The following is a 24,458-nucleotide window of genomic DNA, read 5'->3' as shown; positions in this document are numbered from 1 at the left end:
TGGTGACGGAAAAGGGATATGGCTTGAAAACGTATCTCAATCCAGGGTTTTAAGGTGTCGCCGTACTCCTAATTGTCCCATTATCCAAGCCTCGAAATCGAGAAGATTGAAATACTGCTAGTTTTTAATGAACTGCCTTTTTCATTAGCATGCTAGGTTATTTATGGAATCACATTTGTTTTGTTATGTCTTATACTTCCTTGTGTTGTGTATTTCTTCTTTTACCATGGCATGATTTAGATTATTTTTAGTCATTGGTGGAGATGTACTGTCTACTGATGTGGCTAGCTTTTGGGGAGTAACAAACCATTTATAAACATTTATAAAGTATATATAGTGAACACTTTAGATTAGGGGGTATTAGTGAGGTACTGAGGTATTAGTGCATGTACTCCCATTCATAAATGCACTCATTAACAATGAATAAATACACCATTCATGACATTTATAAATACATGTATAAATATGTATATAAATGGTRAGTCAAACCATTAAATCAACCATTAACGAATGCCTTATAAATACAAATTGTGAACATACTATTATCAAACACCTTATTAATTATCTTGTAAATCATTATTAAATCATTTAAAATAGCGTTTATAAATGTGTAAATAACTATTTAGAGATTGCTTATTGACATTTACAAATATAGGAATAATGATTAATAAATGGTAAGTAAACTCTTTACAAACGGTTAATAAATGGTATATTTATTATACCGAACATTTTGATCCACCGATGAGACATCAATACAATCCATTCTCATTCGTCTCCTTACTCATGTATCTCTATGACCTGTAACTGATGTGCTCTGTTTGTCCTTCTTCAGCCACCGTAACGCTGCGGTGAGGAGCTGCACTGCTCAGCACCTGGAGAGACTGGCTGAGGTCATGGGGATGGCTCATCTCCTGTCGGGGAAGAAAGACCTCACTGACCGTTTCTTGATTGCCGTCAGTAAACTGGCTGTGGACCCTGCACAGGAAGTCAGGTGGGAAGTTCATCCTGTATAGTTGCTTGCATAAACATAATGGCCRGCCTAAACTAAGGCCGGGGTTCAATCCATGGCTCCTTATAGCACTAGACCGCCGACAATGCAGCTTTTAAAGATACATTTACACTTGAGTCGACATCTGCAGCGTTTACCACAAATACAAATTGAAATTGCCTTTAAAAGCCACATTGTCRGCTGTYTAGAGCATCTACGCTAAAGGGTGTCATGGATTGAATTGCGGCCTCAACTAAACCCATCTAAAGACAGAATGCCTTGAAGAAAATGAAGTAGCGGAAGCACTTCAAGTACTCCAATACAACCATAGGTGCTCTTGGAGAGGAATAGTAATTGAAAACCAAAAGGAAAAATTATAAACACAAATAAGTGCTAAGTGGCATAGGAAAATCCAAGTCCGGGCACTCATGTGCGTTTGAAAGTTAAAAAGCCAAAGGATTAGCTGAATCCAAGCCAAAAGCTTTTGCCAAAAGCTTTTTACCTTTTAAACCCACACAAATGCCTGGGCTTTGACTTTTTATGTCACGTAGCACCTATTTGTGGATATAATATTTCCTTTTGCTTTTCATTTCAAGACAGAAAGTCTTTATGTCAACCCCTTTCAAACATCAGACAGATCCTAATACACATTACAAGTTGAACACTGTCAATCTTCAGACACAACCACCAGACAAAACAACCACACAACACTTGGATGACCTGGGTGACCCCAGACTGATTATCAACATAGTTGCCATTTTGGTTGTGTTTGTTAGGGCACAAAACTTGTACTGTTTGCGATTTTAAAAATGTAAATGAGTCCAAATAGTCAGTACCTGATTCAGTTTCCTTCCTTCTGTTTGGTGCCTAATGAAGACAACCCTACTTGATCACAATGGTCGGCCTGAGCCAAGCGCTGTGCAGATTCGCTAAGATTTTCAGAATAACAAATGGTTAATGCCCAGTTGTTAGATAGTTGAGATGATTTGTAGATCAGGTATTGCAGTGTATTACTCAAACCGACCCTCTTGCAAATTCCACCTAATGTATGTCTTATTTTTATGGGATATTTTTGCCATCAATTGAGTACTGTTCTTAAATCACAGACAGCAGAAATTATTTGATATGTCGCACGTTTAAGATGATATAAATATCTTTGTCCGCAGGCATCATGGTCACAATATCTTGAGAAACGTGGCCACAAATGGCGACTTTGCTAAAATGTGGGACAAATTCGCTCCGAGGAAAGAGCGAGAATCCTTGAGGGAGGTCATCTCAAAGATTAACCTCAAAGAAAGGTACATTCTCTCTGGATGATTAGAAGAAGTATAACAAATGAGGTGATATGATTACAGAAATCCAATCCCACTGGGCACAGACGTCAGTTCAATGTCTAGTTTTGATTTAAATATGGGAAATCAACCAAAATAGTAAGGTTAAAAGTTGGGTGAGAAATGACTTGACGTTGATAACTTTTTGAAAATCCAATCGGGTTTTCCACGTTGATTCACCGTCATCACATATATTTTGTTGTTGTTGTTGAAATGACATAGAAACAACGTTGATTCAATCAGTTTTGGCCCAGTGGGATGAATTTAATATACTATCTTTCTGTCTTTTCTCTTTTTCAACAGGAATATCTAAATAAATCGCCAACTTGACTATATATTTGTATCTAAATATTTGCACTTCCCAACTTGACTATTGTCCCCAAACTCCAATATTTCCGCTCATTCTAAGAAATGTTACACTATCATCCAAACCCCCATGTAAATGCATCTTTAAGCTGCATTGACTCCTTGTCCAAGTCCTGAATCCACTATAAGGCAATATGTACCACATTCAAAGCAGTAAATGACCTTGCCTCGAAGCGCCTATCTGATCTACCAGCCCAATAGTGGTCTACTGAAACCGTACTCACCATCTCAGGGGTGCTCAGATCATCAACCACTGAACTCCACACCATCCTCAAAACCAGCAGTCCTATTTTGGAGGCAGATTGGTCAGTGCTCCTGTATGGCACCAACATTGTGGATTTTCATCCAATACTTCTGGACTATGAGAACATTCTTTGGACAATAAAATGAGGTGAAATGGAAGCTGGCTACAGTCTCAGTTTTATTCTCCAAGACAGTGTGAGGATGTGTAACAATACCTGTGGTTTAACTTGATGATCAGGGCCAGATTACCGTGTGTGCCCGATTACCGAACGCACCTCCAGGGAATTTCATCATAACATCCAAAACGAAAAGTAAAGTGGACGTTTTACAATTCGTGAGTTTGTTTCATAATTTGTGGACATGTTTTATTTCAATTTGTGCTCATTTTGTAGACATTTGTGAGCATTTAAAAAAAAACATTTGGTCGACATGTTATATCAATTTGTGAGCATGTTTCAGTAATTAATGGGCACGATTTTTATTTATTTTTTATAATTTGTGTCACCTCCCGGGCTCCGTAAATTGCTCAGAATGACCTTACTTGAATTTATCAAGTTCCTCCAGACATAGAAATGTGATAAAGTGCTTACCTTGAGTGAAAAACACAGTAGCAAGATTACATGCAGACCAGACAATGTTGATTTTGTCCCCCCACACCAGACGCGATCAGGACACGCAGGTTGAAATATCAAAATAAACTCTAAACCAATTATATTAATTTGGTTTAAGTCGAAAAGCATTAAACATTGATGGCAATTTGGCTAGCGGGCTTGCTGTTGCAAACTAATTTGTCCTGGGATATAAACATTGGGTTGTTATTTTACCTTAAATGCACAAGGTCCTCTACTCCGACAATTAATCCACAGATAAAACGGTCAACCGAGTTCGTTGACGCGCGCCACCAGTGTGGGTGCAATGATTGAATAACATGTATGTGTACATTTATTTTGCAATGCACGCGACACGTCCGGTCTGGTCAGCATGTTACAGAGATAGACAGGACTCCAGTCGTGTCATACTGCAAAACACCACTAGATGGCGGGCATACCATTTGCATAGATGGGACTACCCAAGAACCCAAGTGAAATCCATTCATGAGAACATTTTAAGAAAGGGAAAGGGGGATACCTAAGTTAGAACACAAGTGGAAAAGCTTAGTCACTGGTGGGGACAAAAACAATGTTTGCTTCTTTCCGCCACACATTACAACAGTGGTTGTATTTTCTGTTATGTTTGATTATCACTGGATTTGGGCTTTGTTGCCCTTGTTTACAGTCACCTAAATGATGCTCAAGTAAAAGATGATGCCTCACAAACACCCAGAGTTTCTACCATTGGTTTCTACATCCAGCATCTAATGTTGCATTTCCATACAGGATTTACCCCAGTGTTTTACCCATGTATCCGGTAGACCTGCTCCCACTTGGAGCCAAAGGACATTGTGGATGTGAATCCCACTTGGAGCCAAGGCAATGCTCTGTGTTCTTTTCAGCTGTCATTTACATAGCAATGGTTAACTGTGAACTTTGACACCTTCTCACAAATCAACAGACTTGAATGATTCAGAGGTTGTCGATTCCCTCGCCATAAGTCTTGAGAGCTGAGGTTAACATAAAACACTGGCGAAACTATGGCATGAGGGTAAGGCTATATGGAAAAGCACCACTAGAGGGAGCCATATTCCAAAATATGATCCTGGATCTGCAAATCCATCAGCAAGGGTCAAAATTCCTACAAGGGCTCAGTCTCACATCAGAATTAGACGTTCATCCATGTTTCTCAAACTTTCCCAAACGTAAGTTTAGGCATTAACTCCGAAATCTTAAGGTTAGGCATTAACTCCGAATGGTTATGGTAAGGGGTAAGGTTTGGGATAAGCTTAAAACAAAAATATCAAAAACGACTTTCTATTGCTGGATTCAACCATGAAACCAGAGGCAGATGCTTATTCACATCCACAATGTCCTATCAATACCGAAACTTAAGGTAACAGCGCTCACTGTTGCCCCAAGTGGCCAGTTTCCACGCCGTGGATGGATGTCGAATACTAACATGTCACTGGTGATCTGCCTGCAAAACTCTGATTCCATTCCAGTCTGGCTCAGCTCAGCGACTATAGTAATTGGACATTTGAAAACGTAGCTAATGCAATTCAAGGATGTTGTTTCCTGAACTGAGGGAACTCATGAACTGCATTTGACTTCACGTTCAGAGTTAATTGAGTTGAAATGGAATGAAGGCTAACCCTGCTAACCAAGCCTTCTGCTAACCATGGTCCTTCATTGCAAAGTCTAGACCTTTCCCATCAAAACCCCAAGGCCCCATCCTTGTCTATAGTGCCTTCAGAAAGTATTCATACCCCTTGACTTATTCCACATTTTGTTGTGTTACAGCTTGAATTTAAAATTGATTAAATATATGTTTTTCTCTCACCCAGCTACACACAATACCCCATAATGAAAAAGTGAAAACATATATGAAGAAATGTTTGCAGATTTATTGAAAATTAAATTCAGAAATATCTAATTTACATAAGTATTCACACCCTTGAGTCAATACTTTGTAGAAGCACCTTTGGCAGCGTTTACAGCTGTGAGTCTTTCTGGGTAAGTCTCTAAGAGCATTCCATACCTGGATTGTGCAACATTTGCCCATTATTCATTTCAATATTCTTCAAGCTCTATACCAGGCGGTGTCAGAGGAAGGCCCTAAAAATTGTCAAAGACTCCAGCCACCCAAGTCATAGACTGTTCTCTCTGCTACCGCACAGCAAGCGGTCCCGGGGAGCTAAAAGGCTCCTTAAAACGTCTTGACGCTACCCATCCCTTTAGCGGGATAATTGTCATCAACAACCGCTGAATTGTAGAGCGCCACATTCAAATAATATTACAAAAAATATTTAAATTCATGACATCACAAGTGCAATATAGCAAAACACAGCTTAGCCTTTTGTTAATCCACCTGTCGTGTCAGATTTTGAAAATATGCTTTACAGCGAAAGCAATCCAAGCGTTTGTGTAAATTTATCGATCGCTCGACAAAACATTATGAACACCTAGCATCAAGTAGCTTGGTCACAAATCAGAAAAGCAATCAAATTAATTGTTTACCTTTGATGATCTTCGGATGTTTTCACTCACGAGACTCCCAGTTACACAATAAATGTTCCTTTTGTTCCATAAAGATAATTTTTATATCCAAAATACCTCCGTTTGTTTGGCGCATTATGTTCAGAAATCCACAGGAAAGAGCGGTCACGACAACGCAGACAAATTCCAAATAGTATCCGTAATGTCCACAGAAACATGTCAAACGTTTTTTATAATCAATCCTCAAGTTGTTTTTAAAATATATAATCGATAATATATCAACCGCAACTGTCTTTTTCAGTAGGAGAGGGAAAGGCAATGGCTGCCCAAACTCTGTTGCGCGAGCAAAACTCATGCGAACACCTGACGYGATGTTATCTTTCTYGCTCATTTTTCAAAATAAAAGCCKGAAACTATGTCTGAAGACTGTTGACACCTTGAGGAAGCGATAGGAAAATGAATCTGGTTGATATCCCTTTAAATGGAGCAAAGGCAGGCTATGGAACATGGAGTTTTCAAAATAGAAGCCACTTCCTGGTTTGATTTTCCTCAGGGTTTCGCCTGCAGTATCAGTTCTGTTATACTCACAGACAATATTTTGACAGTTTTGGAAACTTTGGAGTGTTTCCTATCCTAATCTGTAAATTATATGCATATTCTACGATCTGGGCCTGAGAAATAGTCAGTTTCCCTTGGGAACGTTATTTAAAAAAATAATAATAATAATCTGCCCCCTAGCTGAAAGAAGTTTTAACAGCTTCTACCCCTAAGCCAAAGCACTGCTGAAGAGTTAATCAAATGGTTACCCGGACTATTGACCCCCTTGTTTTATTCATATTTATTCTTATTTTCTGCACTGACTCTCTTGCAAAGGCTCGAAATACACTCACCTGACTCTAACCATACACTTACTACACTGACACTCCAAAACACACACACACACACATGCATATTGACCCCCCCCCCCCCAACCACACACACACACACACACACAGGCTCTGTGATTTCTTTAGCATTTTCTTTGTATTGCTTACACCGATCCAGTCTGTTCAGGACTAAGTAAACAAAGGTCATAGTCCAGTATGGGATAGACATGGGAACTGAAAGATGAAAATTTGCTATTTTGTGTTAGTCTTTCTGTAGAGAAAACATCCTAAGGGTATTTTTTGATGAACAGAATACAACATATTTTTCGTCCTCTAAATTGTGATCAAGAGACCTACAGTTTTTCAGTCGATGCCAGTCAATGTCAGATACAGTCACTCTTTGAAAAGAGAGTGAATGTTTGTTATTATACACAAGACAAAAGTTACACCAGGAAAATGTAAGATATTCTTGTGYGTAGACCACATGAACAATGCCCATTTTTGAACACACATTTTCAAAACAATGAACAGTAAAAAGCAAAGAAGCCATCGACGCATTTCCACGGGCTGACCTGGACAGGGTGAGTGCAGTGCCACGGCTTTGCCGCAAGCTTACAAAAATGACCACAAGAATGTACTAGTCTCAACCCCTTAGCCTCCTAATGCAATGAATAGCATTACATAAGCTTTCTCTGATTGCCCCATAGTACAGACCTGGGATGTTTTGTTTTTGATTAGGGGTAGAAAGGAAGTAAGAGTCGATACTGGATACAATGAAAGAAAGGAACCCCATTTCCCTGACAATAAAGCGCCAAAAATAGCCAGCAGCACTTTGTATTGTCTGGGACTCCGACCTGATTCCAATCTTTAGCCGAAATAGCACTTCTCTCACAGCCGCCATTGCTATAGCCCCTTGAAAGCCTATTCATGGTTTATTTAAACCCAGGAAATGACCATTATAGTATGGGTTCTCCAGTTCAACACGAATATTTAAAAAAAGTTGTGTGTGCCATTTGATGGCCATTTTGCTTATTGAGTTTTGAATCAAAATTCCCTGTGTTAAATATACATGAATGAATAGGTTTTTGTACTGTATTTAGAGAGCGATAAGAGGTTATAGTCTGGGGCCCTTGTTTCAATCACTGTGATTTATTGTTGGGCGTATTGTGAGGCATCCGTTGGTCGGGTGGTCCTCGCAGCTTGTGTTGGCAGGGCAGGTCCTTCTCCTTCATTGTGATTCAAGTGCTCGGCTTTGTCCATTGTTCCTTCCTGGCTGATATTAGCTGCTTTTCAACCACTGGGTCGGGGGCAAAGGACCTTGAATGGTGATTAGGCCCAATATTAATGTCCTCTTCTACATCCACACAAACATGTCAGGAAGGATATTTTGCGAATATTTGAGATAGCTAGGATGGAGATTGAGAAATATCCCTGGCGATTCGTCTTGAGTGTATGTGAGCCTGTTACATTTGACAGGAATCCTTGAGGAATTTCAGTCGAGGAGTTATAGGCTAGTTGCTGGAGTGCAACATACTGTTGAGTGTCAAACAATGTGGAGTTCACAGGCAGTGATAGATTGCAAAGTTAAAACGTGTTTAATGAGATTGCAGACATTGTAAACAATATTATTCAGTTGCACTTGGATAGAAGGTATGGTTGGAGTGGAACCACAGCCCATACACTATATTATCTAACACTTCTGTATAGGGATCACATCATAGGCACTCATTTGCAATATAAGTCACAAATTGGCCTTTATTGGGTATCGTTAGACATTTWTTAGGTATTTACTCAGTGTTTTCTTATTCTAACATTAGAAGTCATGGCAAATAATACCTAATAAGGGCCTAATTAGATATCAATACACACTTATAAATAAAATGAGTGCCTAGTATGTGATCCATATACTAAAAAGTGTCACCCATAGTTCCATCCTGTTTTGAAAGTCAATTAGAGGTATATTGTAAATTAAGCATTGTTCATATACAGTAAAAGGATCAATTAACCATATGACTCCTGGGAAGTTTTTCTTTCTCCCTGACAAGTGGCATTCATTTGGTTTGACTAAATAGAGAGAGGGCCATTCGCCTGAGAATCGTGTGCCTTTTTTGAAGGAGAATGAATTAGATTATTGTTCCATTGGGCTTGAGATGGCGAGCGACAGACGGCGTGCTAGGCAGTCGGCCCCCCAGGTGGACACGCCCCTCTACGTCTTTTCCCCCGTTTATCAGAGGTTCCCGGTATAGTAGTCCCAATTCGGGAAAATAGCCAGAGCTAAGCCGCATCCTCACCCTCTCATTCCGATTCATGGAATGAATTCTTTCCATTCTTCCATTGTCCCTTTCAGAATCCTTCAATCTTAAAAACAAGTTCACAATGCCCTGCGCATCATGAATACCCAATAAAAAGCCCATTGCTCCACGGTAAACTGAACCTGAAGAAAAGGTGCCCGGAAAATAGTTCTGCTTTCCCCAGAGTTCTTTGGCATGGAAACCATCTGTGCACTCCAGCCCCTCCAGCAACTCCTTTGCTCCCAGCGTGAATGGGATAATTGAGTCTTAGATAGAGTCCGGAATAGAGCATGGGCCCTGATTTGTATTCTTTAGAAGCCGAATGGCTCTTCGTTTCACACCACATCTGCCACCTCCACCACCTCCTCCTACTAATCCCTATTCAGCACCCAATCATTTACCACACTCAATTAACCCTTAATAATCCCCACATAGAAAACACTGTGGCTCCATCACGCACACCCACAACCCCACCCACCATGGAAAAGTGGCGACAAATGAGACTTTAGTGACTGTTTTCTTTAGAAAGGGGAGGGGACACAATAGAGATTGATGGCACTCTCATGCCACCGGGTCCTCCCCTCAACCCCACCCCAGGTCCTCATGAGAAGGGATTGGGCATTGAAAGGGACGGCCGTACCATGGCAGCAGCAGCTGTTGATAATCTGGCGAGAGGCTGCTGGCAGCCTGGCGTGCTTCTTGCTCTATTTGTCAGCCATTGTTCCACCAATGAGCACGGGCTATTCAGTCCAGCGTTACAATTAATTGGCTGTAATTACAATGGGGGCCCCTAAGGCCCAAACAGCATTAAAGGGGACCATAAGAAACTTGCAGAATGGACTAAATGCCAATGGTGTGGCATTGTTGTCGACTGATGTCAGGGCTCTCTTTTAATCCCCTTTATGATTGCATTGCCATCATCATTGACCGAGTGAAATTGAATTGAAATCCCTTTTGAATAAGGTACGGTGTGGATGCTAATATGCTACTAATATCCCTGCAGTCCGAAGCTATGGCCACCGCAAACAACAACACCAAGTATTCATTCAACCAACGTGTTTCAACTTTGCTGTATCAGGGAGGGATTTCTTATACCAGTGGTTGTATGGGCAGCTGTTGCACTTGAATCCTTGAAACCTGTGTCCTTGGAAATGTAGATGTCAGTGGTTTGAAAATAATCGTTGAATTTACTTTGGCTTGTCTCCTGGTTACGCACATCATTTTTAGAATAAATGCTAAATTAATATTATGTACATACATTGTAGTCATTTTGCATCATGTTTATGAAAAAGTTATATCGACACTTTGATGGAACATTAAAACTAAACGTTCCTTCGCGTTACACAACAGAGGTACCTGCTGAGATAGTGGAATAGAAACTGGTGAAACGGCAACATTTTAATCAGTTTCAAATAATGTATACTGGCATTGCTAAAATATTTTCTCATCATTTAGAACACGCAGTGCTGGGCGCCTGCAGGCTGACCTCGGATGTCATTTGAACTGTGTTTCCTCAGACACATTGGTGCAGCTGGCCGGTTTAAGCGGGCAGGTATTAAGAAGCACGGTTTGGCAGGTCATGTTTCGGAGGACGCATGACTCGACCTTCGCCTCCCGAGCCCGTTGGAGAGTTGCAGCGATGAGACAAGATCGAAATTGGGCAGGAAAAGGGGGCACAAAAAAATGATAAAGACAATGCAGTGCTTCATTTAAAGCGCAATTATGTGTTTTATCTCCAGTACTTTGCCATGATTGTCAGTTATGTAGCTGCTCTACTGATAATCTCAGTGCGTCCTTGCTGGAATGACACAATCAGTCTACTACCGGAGAATATCAACACCAAACACATTGGTTCACCGTTCCACGGGAGCGGACAGTACACAGCATACCATAATGTTCTGAATAATGGCCAAGTCTACCTCCCTCCCTATTCCACTGAACCGCTTAGGCGTAACAAACACAAGTCCAACATTTATCGGAAACTTTTAAACTACCTGTTCACTACCCTCCTACTCTCCGGGGATGTGCAACTCAAACCTGGGCCTAACATCACCGAGCCAGCGATACTCACCGGAGTGGAAAGCAGTGGATGGCCTCGTCCACTGATCGTCGCCACTGTGGAAGTGGGTGAGTGCTATGGTCCCATGGTTTCTCTTGACTCACCCGGCTCCAGGATAGATTTTGACTCTTCAAACATACCCAAGTCGTTATATGCGATCCCTGACTCTGCTTCTGGTACGCAAGCTGTTTTAATTAGTTCCCCGCATCCAGTGCAGGCGGGAGGGATTGTTAATTGCGCTACCGAACTGCCCCTAATTAAAACGAAACAAAACGGCCTAAACCCAGCCATCAGAAAACACCAAAAATTTTACTTTTTTCAGTGTGTCAATCACTCTCGAGTCATCTGGGACCCACGAGCTAAGCCCAAGGGACTACTAGGGGGGCACTTGAACATTCGTAGTGTCATTCCAAAAAGTGATCAAATTCAACATCTACTCACAGACTCCAACCTTGACTTCCTCTGCCTCTCAGAGACATGGTTCCATAAAAACTCTCCATATGCTGCTTTGATTGTGCCTGGCTACAATGTTTTCAGGAGAGACAGGATTGAAGGAAGAGGAGGTGATGTGATGATTTACATTTAAGAACATTTCCGATGTAAACAAATTGAGTGGTCATGTGGTAATGAACTAGAATGTATTGGCCTGAACGTTACACTGTCTCCCCAAATGTCTTTTACTCTTATTGAAATGTGTAGGCCACCTTCCACCAAAAGTGTGTTTTTTGATCAGTTTAATAACATGCTTAGGGAATGTGATTTTGGGAAAGAGGTCATCTTAATGGAAGATTTTAATATTAATTATGAAGACAAGTATTGTAGGAAAACCCTCAAACGGATCACTAATACCTTTGACCTTACACAGCTAGTTAAAGGGACAACCAGGGTGACTTGTTGCTCTAAATCACAGATTGATTTGGTGTTCAGTAATAAACCAGAGAGAGTGACTAAATCATTCAATATGGTTACTGGGCTATCTGATCATAATCTGACACTTATAGCCAGAAAGCTGTCTAAGCAGGTTTAACCTCTCTACTGTTAGAAAGTCGGATCAACTAAGAATACCTAAGAGTGAATTAAACTATTTTGAAAACGCAATTAAGGGAATTAACTGGAATGATCTCTTGTCCTATACAGACGTGGAAGCTGATAGTCAGGTTTTTCTATCCACAATCCAGACTACAATAAATGGCTTCCTAAAGAAAATCAAATCCAAACCTGGCAAAAAGAGCACTCTTCCTTGGCTAAATGGAGAAATCTGGAAATTGATGAAAGAACGAGATTATGCTCTAAAAATAGCCCTAAAATCTAAATTAGAGCATGACAGACGTAGGTTTACCATGTTGAGAAATAAGGTGATGAAAGAAATCAGACAGGCCAAGGCAAACTTTTTTATTAACATAATTGGTGAAGCAAAGGGAAATTCTAAATTGATCTGGGAGAATCTAAAAAAGTTAACAGGGAAAGACCATAGTAACACTGCAAAAAGACTAGAAATCAYGGTGAATAACAATCTAACACAGGATGCAGTCGAAATAGCAATAGCCTTCAATTCCTACTTTATTRACTCTGTCAGGGTACTGACACAGAACCCCTCCACTGGTTTCTTGGGCTCAGTGCTAGTAAATGACACTCAACCGGTCTTCATCATAAGGGAGGTTTCTGAGTCAAATGTGAACAAGGTGATTAGCTCACTAAAGAACTCTAAAGCCAAAGATGTGTTTGGGCTGGACTCTACCTTTCTTAAAAACTACAAAGAGTCACTCATTGGCCCCATTACTAAGGTCACCAACACATCTATTGATCTCGGGGTGTTTCCAAGGGTATGGAAGTCGGCCATAATAACGGCCATCTTTAAATCGGGCGACCCTGCTGACGTGAGTAACTACAGGCCCATTAGTATACTACCTGTGGTGTCAAAGGTTGTTGAAAAGTGTGTAGCAGAACAACTGATTGCCCACCTCAACAACAGCCCCTTCACATTACACTCCATGCAGTTTGGCTTCAGAGCGAAACACTCCACAGAAACGGCTGCTGTCTTCTGGAAAATGTGAAGTCCAAGATGGACAAAGGGGGCGTTGTTGGGGCTGTGTTTCTGGACCTAAGGAAGGCTTTTGATACTGTTAACCATGAGATTCTCATCACAAAATTGTCCAAGTTCAACTTTTCCCCCGATGCCTTTGAGATGGATGAAATCATACCTTGAAGGCAGAACTCAGTGGGTCAGAGTGAGCAATGAGCTGTCGCCCACTCTTAGCTATGATGTGGGCGTGCCCCAAAGGTCAATACTGGGGCCCCTCCTGTTCAGCCTGTACATTAATGATCTGCCTTCTGTCTGCACTAGGTCTGAAGTCAAATGTATGCAGATGATACAGTGATATACAGTGGGGAGAACAAGTATTTGATACACTGCCGATTTTGCAGGTTTTCCTACTTACAAAGCATGTAGAGGTCTGTAATTTTTATCATAAGTACACTTCAACTGTGAGAGACGGAATTTAAAACAAAAATCCAGAAAATCACATTGTATGATTTTTAAGTAATTAATTCGCATTTTATTGCATGACATAAGTATTTGATCACCTACCAACCAGTAAGAACTTCGCGCTCTACAAGACCTGTTAGTTTTTCTTTAAGAAGCCCTCCTGTTCTCCACTCATTACCTGTATTAACTGCACCTGTTTGAACTCGTTACCTGTATAAAAGACACCTGTCCACCCACTCAATCAAACAGACTCCAACCTCTCCACAATGGCCAAGACCAGAGAGCTGTGTAAGGACATCAGGGATAAAATTGTAGACCTGCACAAGGCTGGGATGGGCTACAGGACAATAGGTAAGCAGCTTGGTGAGAAGGCAACAACTGTTGGCGCAATATTAGAAAATGGAAGAAGTTCAAGATGACGGTCAATCACCCTCGGTCTGGGGCTCATGCAAGATCTACCTCGTGGGCATCAATGATCATGAGGAAGGTGAGGGATCAGCCCAGAACTACACGTCAGGACCTGGTCAATGACCTGAAGAAGCTGGGACCACAGTCTCAAAGAAAACCATAGTAACACACTACGCCGTCATGGATTAAAATCCTGCAGCGCACGCAAGGTCCCCCTGCTCAAGCCAGCGCATGTCCAGGCCCGTCTGAAGTTTGCCAATGACCATCTGGATGATCCAGAGGAGGAATTGGAGAAGGTCATGTGGTCTGATGAGACAAAAATAGAGCTTTTTGGTCTAAACTCCACTCGCCGTGTTTGGAGGAAGAAGAAGCATTAGTACAACCCAAGAACACCATCCTAACCGTGAAGCTTGGAGGTGGAAACATCATTCTTTGGGGATGCTTTTCTGCAAAGGGGACAGGACGAATGCACCGTATTGAGGGGAGGATGGATGGGGCCATGCATCGCGAGATCTTGGCAACAACCTCCTTCCCTCAGTAAGAGCATTGAAGATAGGTCGTGGCTGGGTCTTCCAGCATGACAACGACCCGAAACACACAGCCAGGGCAACTAAGGAGTGGCTCCGTAAGAAGCATCTCAAGGTCCTGGAGTGGCCTAGCCAGTCTCCAGACCTGAACCCAATAGAAAATCTTTGGAGGGAGCTGAAAGTCCGTATTGCCCAGCGACAGCCCCGAAACCTGAAGGATCTGGAGAAGGTCTGTATGGAGGAGTGGGCCAAAATCCCTGCTGCAGTGTGTGCAAACCTGGTCAAGAACTACAGGAAACGTATGATCTCTGTAATTGCAAACAAAGGTTTCTGTACCAAATATTAAGTTCTGCTTTTCTGATGTATCAAATACTTATGTCATGCAATAAAATGCAAATGAATTACTTAATAAATCATACAATGTGATTTTCTGGATTTTTGTTTTAGATTCCGTCTCTCACAGTTGAAGTGTACCTGTGATAAAAATTACAGACCTCTACATGCTTTGTAAGTAGGAAAACCTGCAAAATCGGCAGTGTATCAAATACTTGTTCTCCCCACTGTATTTGCATGCAAAGAGCAAACAACAAGCGGCACAAGAACTCACTACTGTAATGGTCCAGGTTACAAAGTGTCTCAGTGACTCGTGTTTGCATCTCAATGTGAAAAAAACAGTTTGCATGTTCTTCACAAAGAGGGCAACAGATGCTACTGAGCCAGATGTCTATGTGTCAGGGGAGATGCTCCAGGTGGTATCTGATTTTTAGTACCTTGGCATCATACTTGATTCCAACCTCTCTTTTAAAAGCATGTGAAAAAGGTAATTCAGATAACCAAATTCAACCTAGCTAATTTCCGATTTATACGAAATTGTTTGACTACAGAGGTAGCAAAACTGTACTTCAAATCTATATACTCCCCACTTAACATACTGCTTGACTAGTTGGGCCCAAGCTTGCTGTGCAACATTAAAACCTATTCAGTCTGTCTACAAACAGGCTCTCAAAATGCTTGATAGGAAGCCCAATAGCCATCATCACTGTTACATCCTCAGAAAGCATGAGCTCCTGATTGGGAAAATCTTGTGCAATACACCGACTCATGTCTTGTATTCAAGATCCTAAATTGCCTGGCTCCCCTCCACTCAGTATTTTTGTTAAACAGAAAACCCAAACATATGGCAGCAATCCACAAGGTCTGCCATGAGAGGTGACTGTATAGTTCCCTTAAGGAAAAGCACCTTAGTAAATCCGCTTTCTCTGTGAGAGCTTCCCATGTCTGGAATACACTCCATCAGACACACATAACTGCACCACATATCATCTAAAGGTCAATCAGATTTGTGAAATAATCCTAGCTGTGTTTATTGTCGCCTTCCATGTTGTCTGTAGCTTGTGAGGTGTGGAAACACTTTGTTGCTTTTATGAATTTTGTCTTGCTGCTTTTTGTTCTATGTTGCTCTGTCTGTATGCTATGTCTTGCTTGTCCTATGTTGCTCTGCGTGTGCTCACTGCTCAATGATTGTCTATATTGTTTATAATAACCTGCCCAGGGACTGCGGTTGAAAATTAGCCGGCTGGCTAAAACCGACACTTTTACTGAAACGTTGATTAATGTGCACTGTCCCTGTAAAAATAAACTAAACTCAAACTCAAATATCCAAAAAGTCAGTTTAGTTGGCGCCAATGATCTCAGTAATCCACTCGTTCAACGTGCATACAAACGAATCCAAAAAGTTACCGGTAAAGTTCTTCCAAACAAGTCAAACGATGTTTCTAATTAATCCTCAGGTACTCTAATATCTAAATGATAATATTTAACACAGAGAATAGTATGTTCAATAGGGAAGATAAATAACGAAGAGCGCGCACCTCATTCACGCACCAACAAGACTACTTTTCTAATGAGAGACACCTTGTAGTTCTTCCAACTACTTGCTCATTTAAAAAAAAAAACAAGCCTGAAACCCTTTTTAAAGACTGTTCACATCTCGTGGAAGCCATAGGAACTGCAATCTGGGTCCTATCTATTTCTATTTCCCATAGGCTAGCACTGAAATGGCCTGTGACCTCAAAAAAAATAATTCCGGATGGATTTTCCTCGGGTCTTCTCTTGCCATATCAGTTCTGTTATACTCACATACATTATTTTAACAGTTTTAGAAACATCAGATTATTTTCTATCCAATACTCCCAAGTATATGCATATCCTAGCTTCTGGGCCTGAGTAACAGGCAGTTTACTTTGGGCACATCAGTTATCTGAAATTCGGAACAAAAACCAGTCTCCAAAACAGGATCATTTAAATGCCACTTCACTCACTAAACACAGGAATTGTTAGTGTAGCCTATCATGATCCAACCACTTGAAGGTCCACTAATCTGTCACCTCTCTCTGTTTCTGTCCCCCTTTTTTCATCTCCGTCTCCATTGCGGCACTTTTCATTCCATAGTGATATCTAATAAAATGATGCATAGGCTTCTAACAGAAACTAGGCAAACAGAAAGAAATGGAGGACTGCTTCAGACCTGGGTCCAAATAGTATTTGTTCTATTTCAAATGCTTTAGCTGTGCCTGATTGAGCTTGCCAAAATGGAAACAATGGAATAAGTCCCAAAATTGTAAACCCCTCCCATTTGTTCACTCAAACAATTCAAAATATATTGAATACTATTTGAACCCAGGTACAGGCTGCTTTGTTATTCGTTATGCAGTTTATTTCACATACACATCCAGATATCTCTGTCCCACAACCCCTTTGTCCCACAAAGGTATATAGCCTTCCTATACACCATTGATGAAGACAGCTTGGCTGTCGAAACGTTGGTAATTAAATTTTTGCATCTGAGCTCCTAGAGTGTGCTGCTCTCCTTTATTTTTAAGTATAGCCTTCCTTTAACAGCGTGTGATGGCCTCCAAAATGGTTTCATTCGTGTTTTCATTGTCTCCATTGAATTACAGAATGCTTTGTTGTTTCGCTGCAACATCAATTCCTTTGCAATGTCTCAGTCATCTTCTTTTAACCAATTCATCTGCATTCCAGACAAAACAACCAGGGGAGTTCAAAACACAGTTCCCACCAGGAAGTGAGAAACTCAGTAAATGGCCATGCTGTCATCGCTAGGGGTCCTTATTTGGGGTTGGAGGCCGAGAGAGTGCCCGAGGGGAAATCTCAGCCTTGAACCTCTCCCACTTTATATAGTGCCATGGCAACCGTCATTCAATATGGGTTCCGTAGCTCAGTGTGTCAGCTCAGTGCCCTCATATGTATCCAATCGGCCCAGCGATGTTTTGACATTAAAGGGTGACATAGTTTTCCTCTCGCTTAATGAGCTGCCTCATTCTTATTTTAAGACGCTGAGCTAACGGCTTGTTCCCCCTACAAAGTCTGCCATTGGCTGGGCTTTCTCCCACTTGGACAGAGCCGTTTGTGGTTTCAATGCTTTTTCTTGTGTGCCCCTCAACAAATTCTCCCTCTGTTTTTTACACGCCCCGTGTTATGAGAGCACAAACAAGGCGGCTCGAATATTTTAATTACAGTTTTGATTGTCTCCCGTCTTTATGGTCATTGTGAACAATTATGGCTACAAGAAGCATTCTATAAAAATACTTATAGGCCTTTAATGCACTGTGTTAAATGCTTTTCCCAGGGAGGCTGACAGGCATCATTACAAGCCCGTGGTGACATCGTCCTCCATTTTGAGATGATATATCCCGCAGGCAAATGTTGTATGGATCGTGAAAAGCCTGGATGGGTGTCGACGAGGAGGAGAATTCAACTTTCCTTTGAGGCAAATTCAGTTGGTAGCGGCATGTAAAGCCTAGGATTTAAACTTAACTACGGGTTTGTTTGACAGCATAATGGGTGCCATGTTAATGAGCCTGCTGTGATTACACAGCATAAATGCACTCCGATAAAAAGCTACGTTGATATACATACATATGACATACAAACATGTATTTTGATGAGTGACAGCTGACTCTATAACCAGCAATGTGCTTTGTGTGCAAGGCGTGATGTGAATGCACTTATAAAGGGTTCTTTGGTTAGCAGGCCTGATTACACATTGGGCTTGATGTAAACAACTTGTGAGGTTGCTCGAAACATAACACTGACTATAATTCATATCTATTCTAATGGCTTCAGAGTCATCTGATTTGCATTACTGCATGTCCTGTATCTCCTGTACACTCAAGTGCACTTGGATGGTCGGCCGCGATTTTCCCACGTTGCATGCACACAAGTTTACGAGGTTGGCCTCAAAGTGCAGGAGCAGGAGGAAAAGAGGGAAAATGAGGGAGTGAGAAAGGAAGAGAGGAGACTCCCTAGTCCCTACTGTCTTTTGTTCATAAAACCAAACAGTAAAAGGGATGGTACACTTCCCCCACCCTAACAAGTTCATAAAGACGATAGATGGAAACGTCATGAATACAGACATAAAAATMATATATTTCTATCTGAACGTTCCACTACATTTTGGATAGTTTGGCCTATGCGTGATGAACAGAGGCGAGTTTTGATGGTGATGAATGGAGAGTCCAGGAGACGTACAGTCCGGTMCTGGGTCATGTTGAAAGAGGTATATTGTGAGGTCACATTCTTTCTTTGGGTTCGGGAGTCCTGGCCAAGTCGGTAGCTGAATTACCCCGATGAATCCCGCCCATTGTGACTGGCTGCCAGCGATGAGGACACGGGAAGGGAATGGTCCCCTCGTTCCTTATCTGTAAAGGACCAATAGGACCGGAGTAGCCCAGACATGGGTTGTCTTAAACTTAGAATAACTTTATTTTCCCACAGGAACTTCATTTGTAAGGTACATACATCCACATTAAAATCATATAACAGCACATTACCTTCACTTTAGGTTACATTAGATTTACATTAGGTTTATTTGACATGGACAATGCACATTGATACATTTTTTTTGTAAATGTGCCAGATTAGCCAGCCAGTGAATTTCCATCTGTATTCATATACATAGTAATTTACAAAAGTCTTCGTCGAACATCTCATTCCAAAATCATGGGCATTAATATGGAGTTGGTCGCCCCTTTGCTGATATAACAGCCTCCACTCTTCTGGGAAGGCTTTCCATGAGATGTTGGAACATTCCGTTCAGCCACAAGAGCATTTGTGAGGTCGGGCACTGATGTTGGGTGATTAGGCCTGGCTCGCAGTCGTCATTCCATTTCATCCCAAAGGTGTTCGATGGGGTTGAGGTCAGGGCTCTATGCAGGCCAGTCAAGATCACCGATCTCGACAAAGAATTTCTGTATGGACCTCGCTTTGTGCTGAAACAGGAAAGGGCCTTACCCAAACTGCCATAAAGTTGGAAGTACAAAATCATCTAAAATGTCATTGTCTGCTGTAGCTTTAAGATTTCCCTTCACTGGAACTAAGGGGCCTAGCTCAAACCATGAAAAAACAGCCCCAGACAAATATTCCTCCTCCACCAAACTTTACAGTTGGCAGTATGCATTGGGGCAGGTAGCTTTCTCCAGGCATCCGCCAAACCCAGATTTKTCCGTCGGACTGCCAGATGGTGAAACGTGATTCATCACTCTATAGAACGCATTTCCACTGCTCCAGAGTCCAATGGCGGCGAGCTTTACAACACTCTAGCCGACGCTTGGGAATGCACACGGTGATCTTAGGCTTTTGTGTGGCTGCTTGCCATGGAAACCCATTTTATGAAGCTCACAACGAACAGTTCTTATGCTGACGTTGCTTCCAGAGGCAGTTTGGAACTTGGTAGTCAGTGTTGCAACCGAAGACAGACGGTTTTTACGCGCTACGCTCTTCAGCACTCAGCGGTCCCGTTCTGTGAGCTTGTGTGGCCTACCACTTTGCAGCTGAGCCATTGTTGCTCCTAAACATTTCCACTTCACAGTAACAGCACTTACAGTTGACCGGGGCAGCTCTAGCAGGGCAGAAATTTGATTAACTGACTTGTTGGAAAGGTGGCATCCTATGACGGTGCCACTTTAAAAGTCACTGAGCTCTTCAGTAAGGCCATTCTTCTGCCAATGTTTGTCTATGGAGATTGCATGGCGGTGTGCTTGATTTTATACACCTGTCAACAACGGGTGTGGCTTAAATAGATGAATCTACTAATTTGAAGGGGTGTCCACATACTTTTGCATATATAGTGTACAATGTATAGGTATATACAAACAGGTTAAAATCACACATCAGGGTATTACAATCAAACACAAGCTAAAAATAGGGCGTCTTTACTGTGCACAGCAGCCAAATACAGTAGAGTTCACAGCAGTGCATTCATAAATGGGGAGTGGGGTTGAGAGGTGGCGACAGTAGCTAAAGTAGGTTGGTGCCTTCGACATCCCTGAAGCACCATGTTAACAAGAACTGGGACTGGGAGAGACCCTCTCGTTATGGGGACAAGGTGAAGCTTTTATTCCCACATTCACTTATTTGTCCATATTTTCTCTGCGAGACTCCACACAGACATCTTCTGACTTGGAGTGTTATCAACAACTGGGTGGTGGCTCTCGAAATGCGGCGAGCTTTGTGGAGAAAATTAAGAAATGGAAATATGCTGAAATTGGACATTTGCCTGATCTTTTTTCCCCATCGTGTCTGAAATACTTAGACAAAAAACTCAAAGACAAAATAAGTATGTGGACCCATCCATCAACAAGGGGCAGCAAATGTTTTGCTCTGTGAGGATATGGACCATGGCACATTGGTTGGAAACTTCATGGTGGTAGTACAACAGTAAATGTTCTGCATAGGAGAATTCAATGTAAAAGACATTACATTGCCAGGTCATGGTGGAAAAAAAGTTACTCGCCCATAAATGTATCATTTCAGATGGAGGACCCACAAGGGAATTGAATTACACCCCATATCAAGTTCTTTGAATATTATTATAACATATGCAACCCAATGTTTGTGTGCTATGCAGGAAATCCTGTCAGTAGCCTTTTTGGGGGGCGGCTATTAAGAAGACTACATATGTCATAACAAGATGTAAGAATATTCACAGGCATGTTATCTCATTCAGTGTCTGTTTCCTATATTTGCATAAACTCCATTCAGTGAGGTATATCTAGCAGAATAATGCTGCCATGTAAATGAATGTCATTGGTTTCTGAACCCTACTGGTTCTGTCTCACTTTCAACAATGTTAGGAGTGCAACCACACTCTGAGTTACTCAAACAAAAGATTAGGAAGAGGAAGATGCCTATGACTTGTTCACTCAACGTTAACTGGGATTTTTAAAAAACAAGGGCTTTTCTGGTCAAGCCAACAGGAAACATCAGCCCATTTTCGTTTCTCTTCCCCTCTGCTCAAAGCACACGACGTGAGGTTTCTTGACAGGCAAAGTGATCTGCTGAAATGGAAACTTCTGTGCTTTGACGAGTTCAACTATTTGAATACCGTGACAGCCGTAGAAAGGAGGCGCAACAACAAAGTTAAGCTTAAATCCTAATTGGAAATTTACACATGCTTTATTAGCTGCAAACTGGCTTGAAAATATTTCACCCACCACCAGCATTTTTACATTTTTCCTTCATGTATTTTTACCAACTGGAAACTCAATTATTTTGTGTCTTTGTCTAAAAGTATGTGATGTTGATGTGGCTTGTTTCTAGCTTTGTCGACTATTCAGCAAAAATCCCTTCTTTTAAAAACACAGCTAGACATTAGACATCATTTAGCGTAGCGTTTAAGAATGCATGCTGCTTAGAGGACAGACCTCATTAGGCCCAACTTTTCTCAGAACACGTGGCATTTCATAGTAAAATAGATCTTATTTTTTGCCATTTGCACTGATGCATATGTACAGAAAATTGGCAATAAGTCAATAGGTTAATGAACAAAATACAGTAGCAGAGTGTGTGTGTGTGTGTGTGTGTAATCACCACTAATGTCAAAGAAGAGGATTCCCTGTAAATCTACTTATCTTTCTTTTGGAAACTAAAGAAAACATTGACTTCAATCAGAGATTGGCGTTATCATGTATTCGTCATGGTTCTGATATACTCAAACACTATTACTAGGTAAATAGGGAAGAGGCCCATTTACTGTYTATGTAGTGCATCCAAAATGGCATCATATTCCCTACATAGTCCACTACTTTTAGGGAATAGGGTACCATTTGGGCTGCAGACACATGTTTCCTATCAATGTTCCTGCGAATGTCAGAATTCCAACAAACCTTATCGTTCTGATCCCTGATAGAATTACCAAAATTTGTTTTTTTTCTCTGATGTGTGACGTGCGTTGTTTGTGAACACAGTGCATACTGTATGCTCGGTACAGTGAGTTCATATGAGATGGAGGGCACAGAGAGTTTGGAAGGGGTGTGGTGACTGAGTGGCATCATACACTTAGGAGACATGCCAGGGGGAAAGGGTTGGAGTTGTGAAACTCTCGACGGCTACCTTTAAGTTTCAATGCGTTAACATGATTTCTAATCTACTGTAGATCACACTATTCACCTGGCATTGAGAAGATCAGATTTAGAGTGTGGGTCTGAACTTGTATATCTGTGTGGTGTGCTCAATGTGTATGCTGAGTGTGTGTGTGTCTGCACAGAAAATGATCCAGTGTTAAATTAACACTGAGTGTTAAATTTAACACTGTTCCAGTGTCTATACGGGTCCACACATTTCATTGTTAAATTAACACACTGCTTAGTGTAAAGACTTTTTTGCATATTTCCCAGGTTTCCTTGCCTTTTGAGTGAATTGTAGGGTTACCACCCATGACTGTATTTGTTAGTGACAGGGACATGGTTGTTACATTCATTCATTTTCAGTGCTGTGGCCTTCATCAAGTGAGATCCTAAGTGAATATATTATCATTACAATTTAATTATTTAAGACACTACAATATATATTACATATAAAGCCTTATTTTCAGGGCTTAGTTTGACCCTAGTACAGTGGCCTGATTTTTGTTTTAACAGGTCATTTAACAAGTAATAAAAAAAGATAAGGGTCAAAATTATTGAATCCCCTGCTTTCAATTTTCCAGCACCCTCCCTTTGCGAGGATAAAGAGTATTTTTCTCAAATGTTTTTATGATATTGGAGAACACATTAGGAGGGACCTTAGACCATTCCTCTATACATAATCTTTCCAGATCCTTGATATCCTACGTCTGTGCTTTTGGACTGCACCCTTCTATTCGAAACACAGGTTTTTAATGGGGTTCAAGTCCGGAGACTGAGAGCCATTGCAAAATGTCGATTTTGTGGTCAATTAACCATGAATTTGTGGATTTTGATTTGTGCTTGGGGTTATTGTCTTGCTGGAGGATTTAAGTTCAGCCAAGTTTCTGCGTCCTGGCAGAGGCAACCAAGAATGTCCTGGTACTTGGTAAAGCTCATGATGCCATTGACCTTACCAAGGGCCCCAGGAGCAATGGAAGCAAAATAGCCTCATAACATCAAAGATCTACCACCATATTTTACAGTAGTGATGAGGTATTTTCTGCATATGCATTGTTCTTTCAAAGGCCAAACCCACCGCTGGTGTGCGTGGCAAAGACCTTTTATTTTCGTGTCGTGACCATACCACCGGTTCCAATCCAAGTGCCAATGCCGTTTAGCAAGCTCCAGGCGGTGCTGTTGTCAGATGAAATGAAAATGGAGCTTGTCCACGCACAGCAATGGTGGGTTTGGCCTTCGAAAGAACAATGCATATGCAGGAAATACCTCATCCCTTCTGTAAAATATGGTGGTGGATCTTTGATGTTATGGGACTATTTTGCTTGAGCACACCATTGAGCACACTACAAGTTCAGACCCACACTCTAAATCTGATCATCTCA

General features: G+C 41.4%; 1 protein-coding gene across 1 annotated transcript; it reads left to right on the top strand.

Annotated features, from left to right (window-relative positions):
• The first annotated feature begins 826 nt into the window (after positions 1-826).
• LOC139028150 (TOG array regulator of axonemal microtubules protein 1-like) lies at positions 827-3,082 on the top strand. The gene is made up of 3 exons (XM_070444931.1): positions 827-991; positions 2,155-2,286; positions 2,623-3,082. Exons 1-3 carry the CDS (start codon positions 894-896, stop codon positions 2,630-2,632), a joined length of 240 nt encoding a protein of 79 aa, XP_070301032.1. The 5' UTR covers positions 827-893; the 3' UTR covers positions 2,633-3,082.
• Positions 3,083-24,458: the final 21,376 nt, after the last annotated feature.

This window comes from Salvelinus sp. IW2-2015, linkage group LG1 (genome assembly GCF_002910315.2).
Source record: "Salvelinus sp. IW2-2015 linkage group LG1, ASM291031v2, whole genome shotgun sequence".
In the NCBI taxonomy this organism is placed as follows: Eukaryota; Metazoa; Chordata; class Actinopteri; order Salmoniformes; family Salmonidae; genus Salvelinus; species Salvelinus sp. IW2-2015.
This window is presented reverse-complemented; position numbering and strand designations above follow the sequence as displayed.

Bases quoted from the DNA above. Each gene is read 5' to 3' on its own strand.
- LOC139028150 (XM_070444931.1), top strand. From the start codon at position 894: ATGGGGATGGCTCATCTCCTGTCGGGGAAGAAAGACCTCACTGACCGT. The intron at 992-2,154 runs GTGGGAAGTTCA...CTTTGTCCGCAG, and splicing joins GACCCTGCACAGGAAGTCAG to GCATCATGGTCACAATATCT.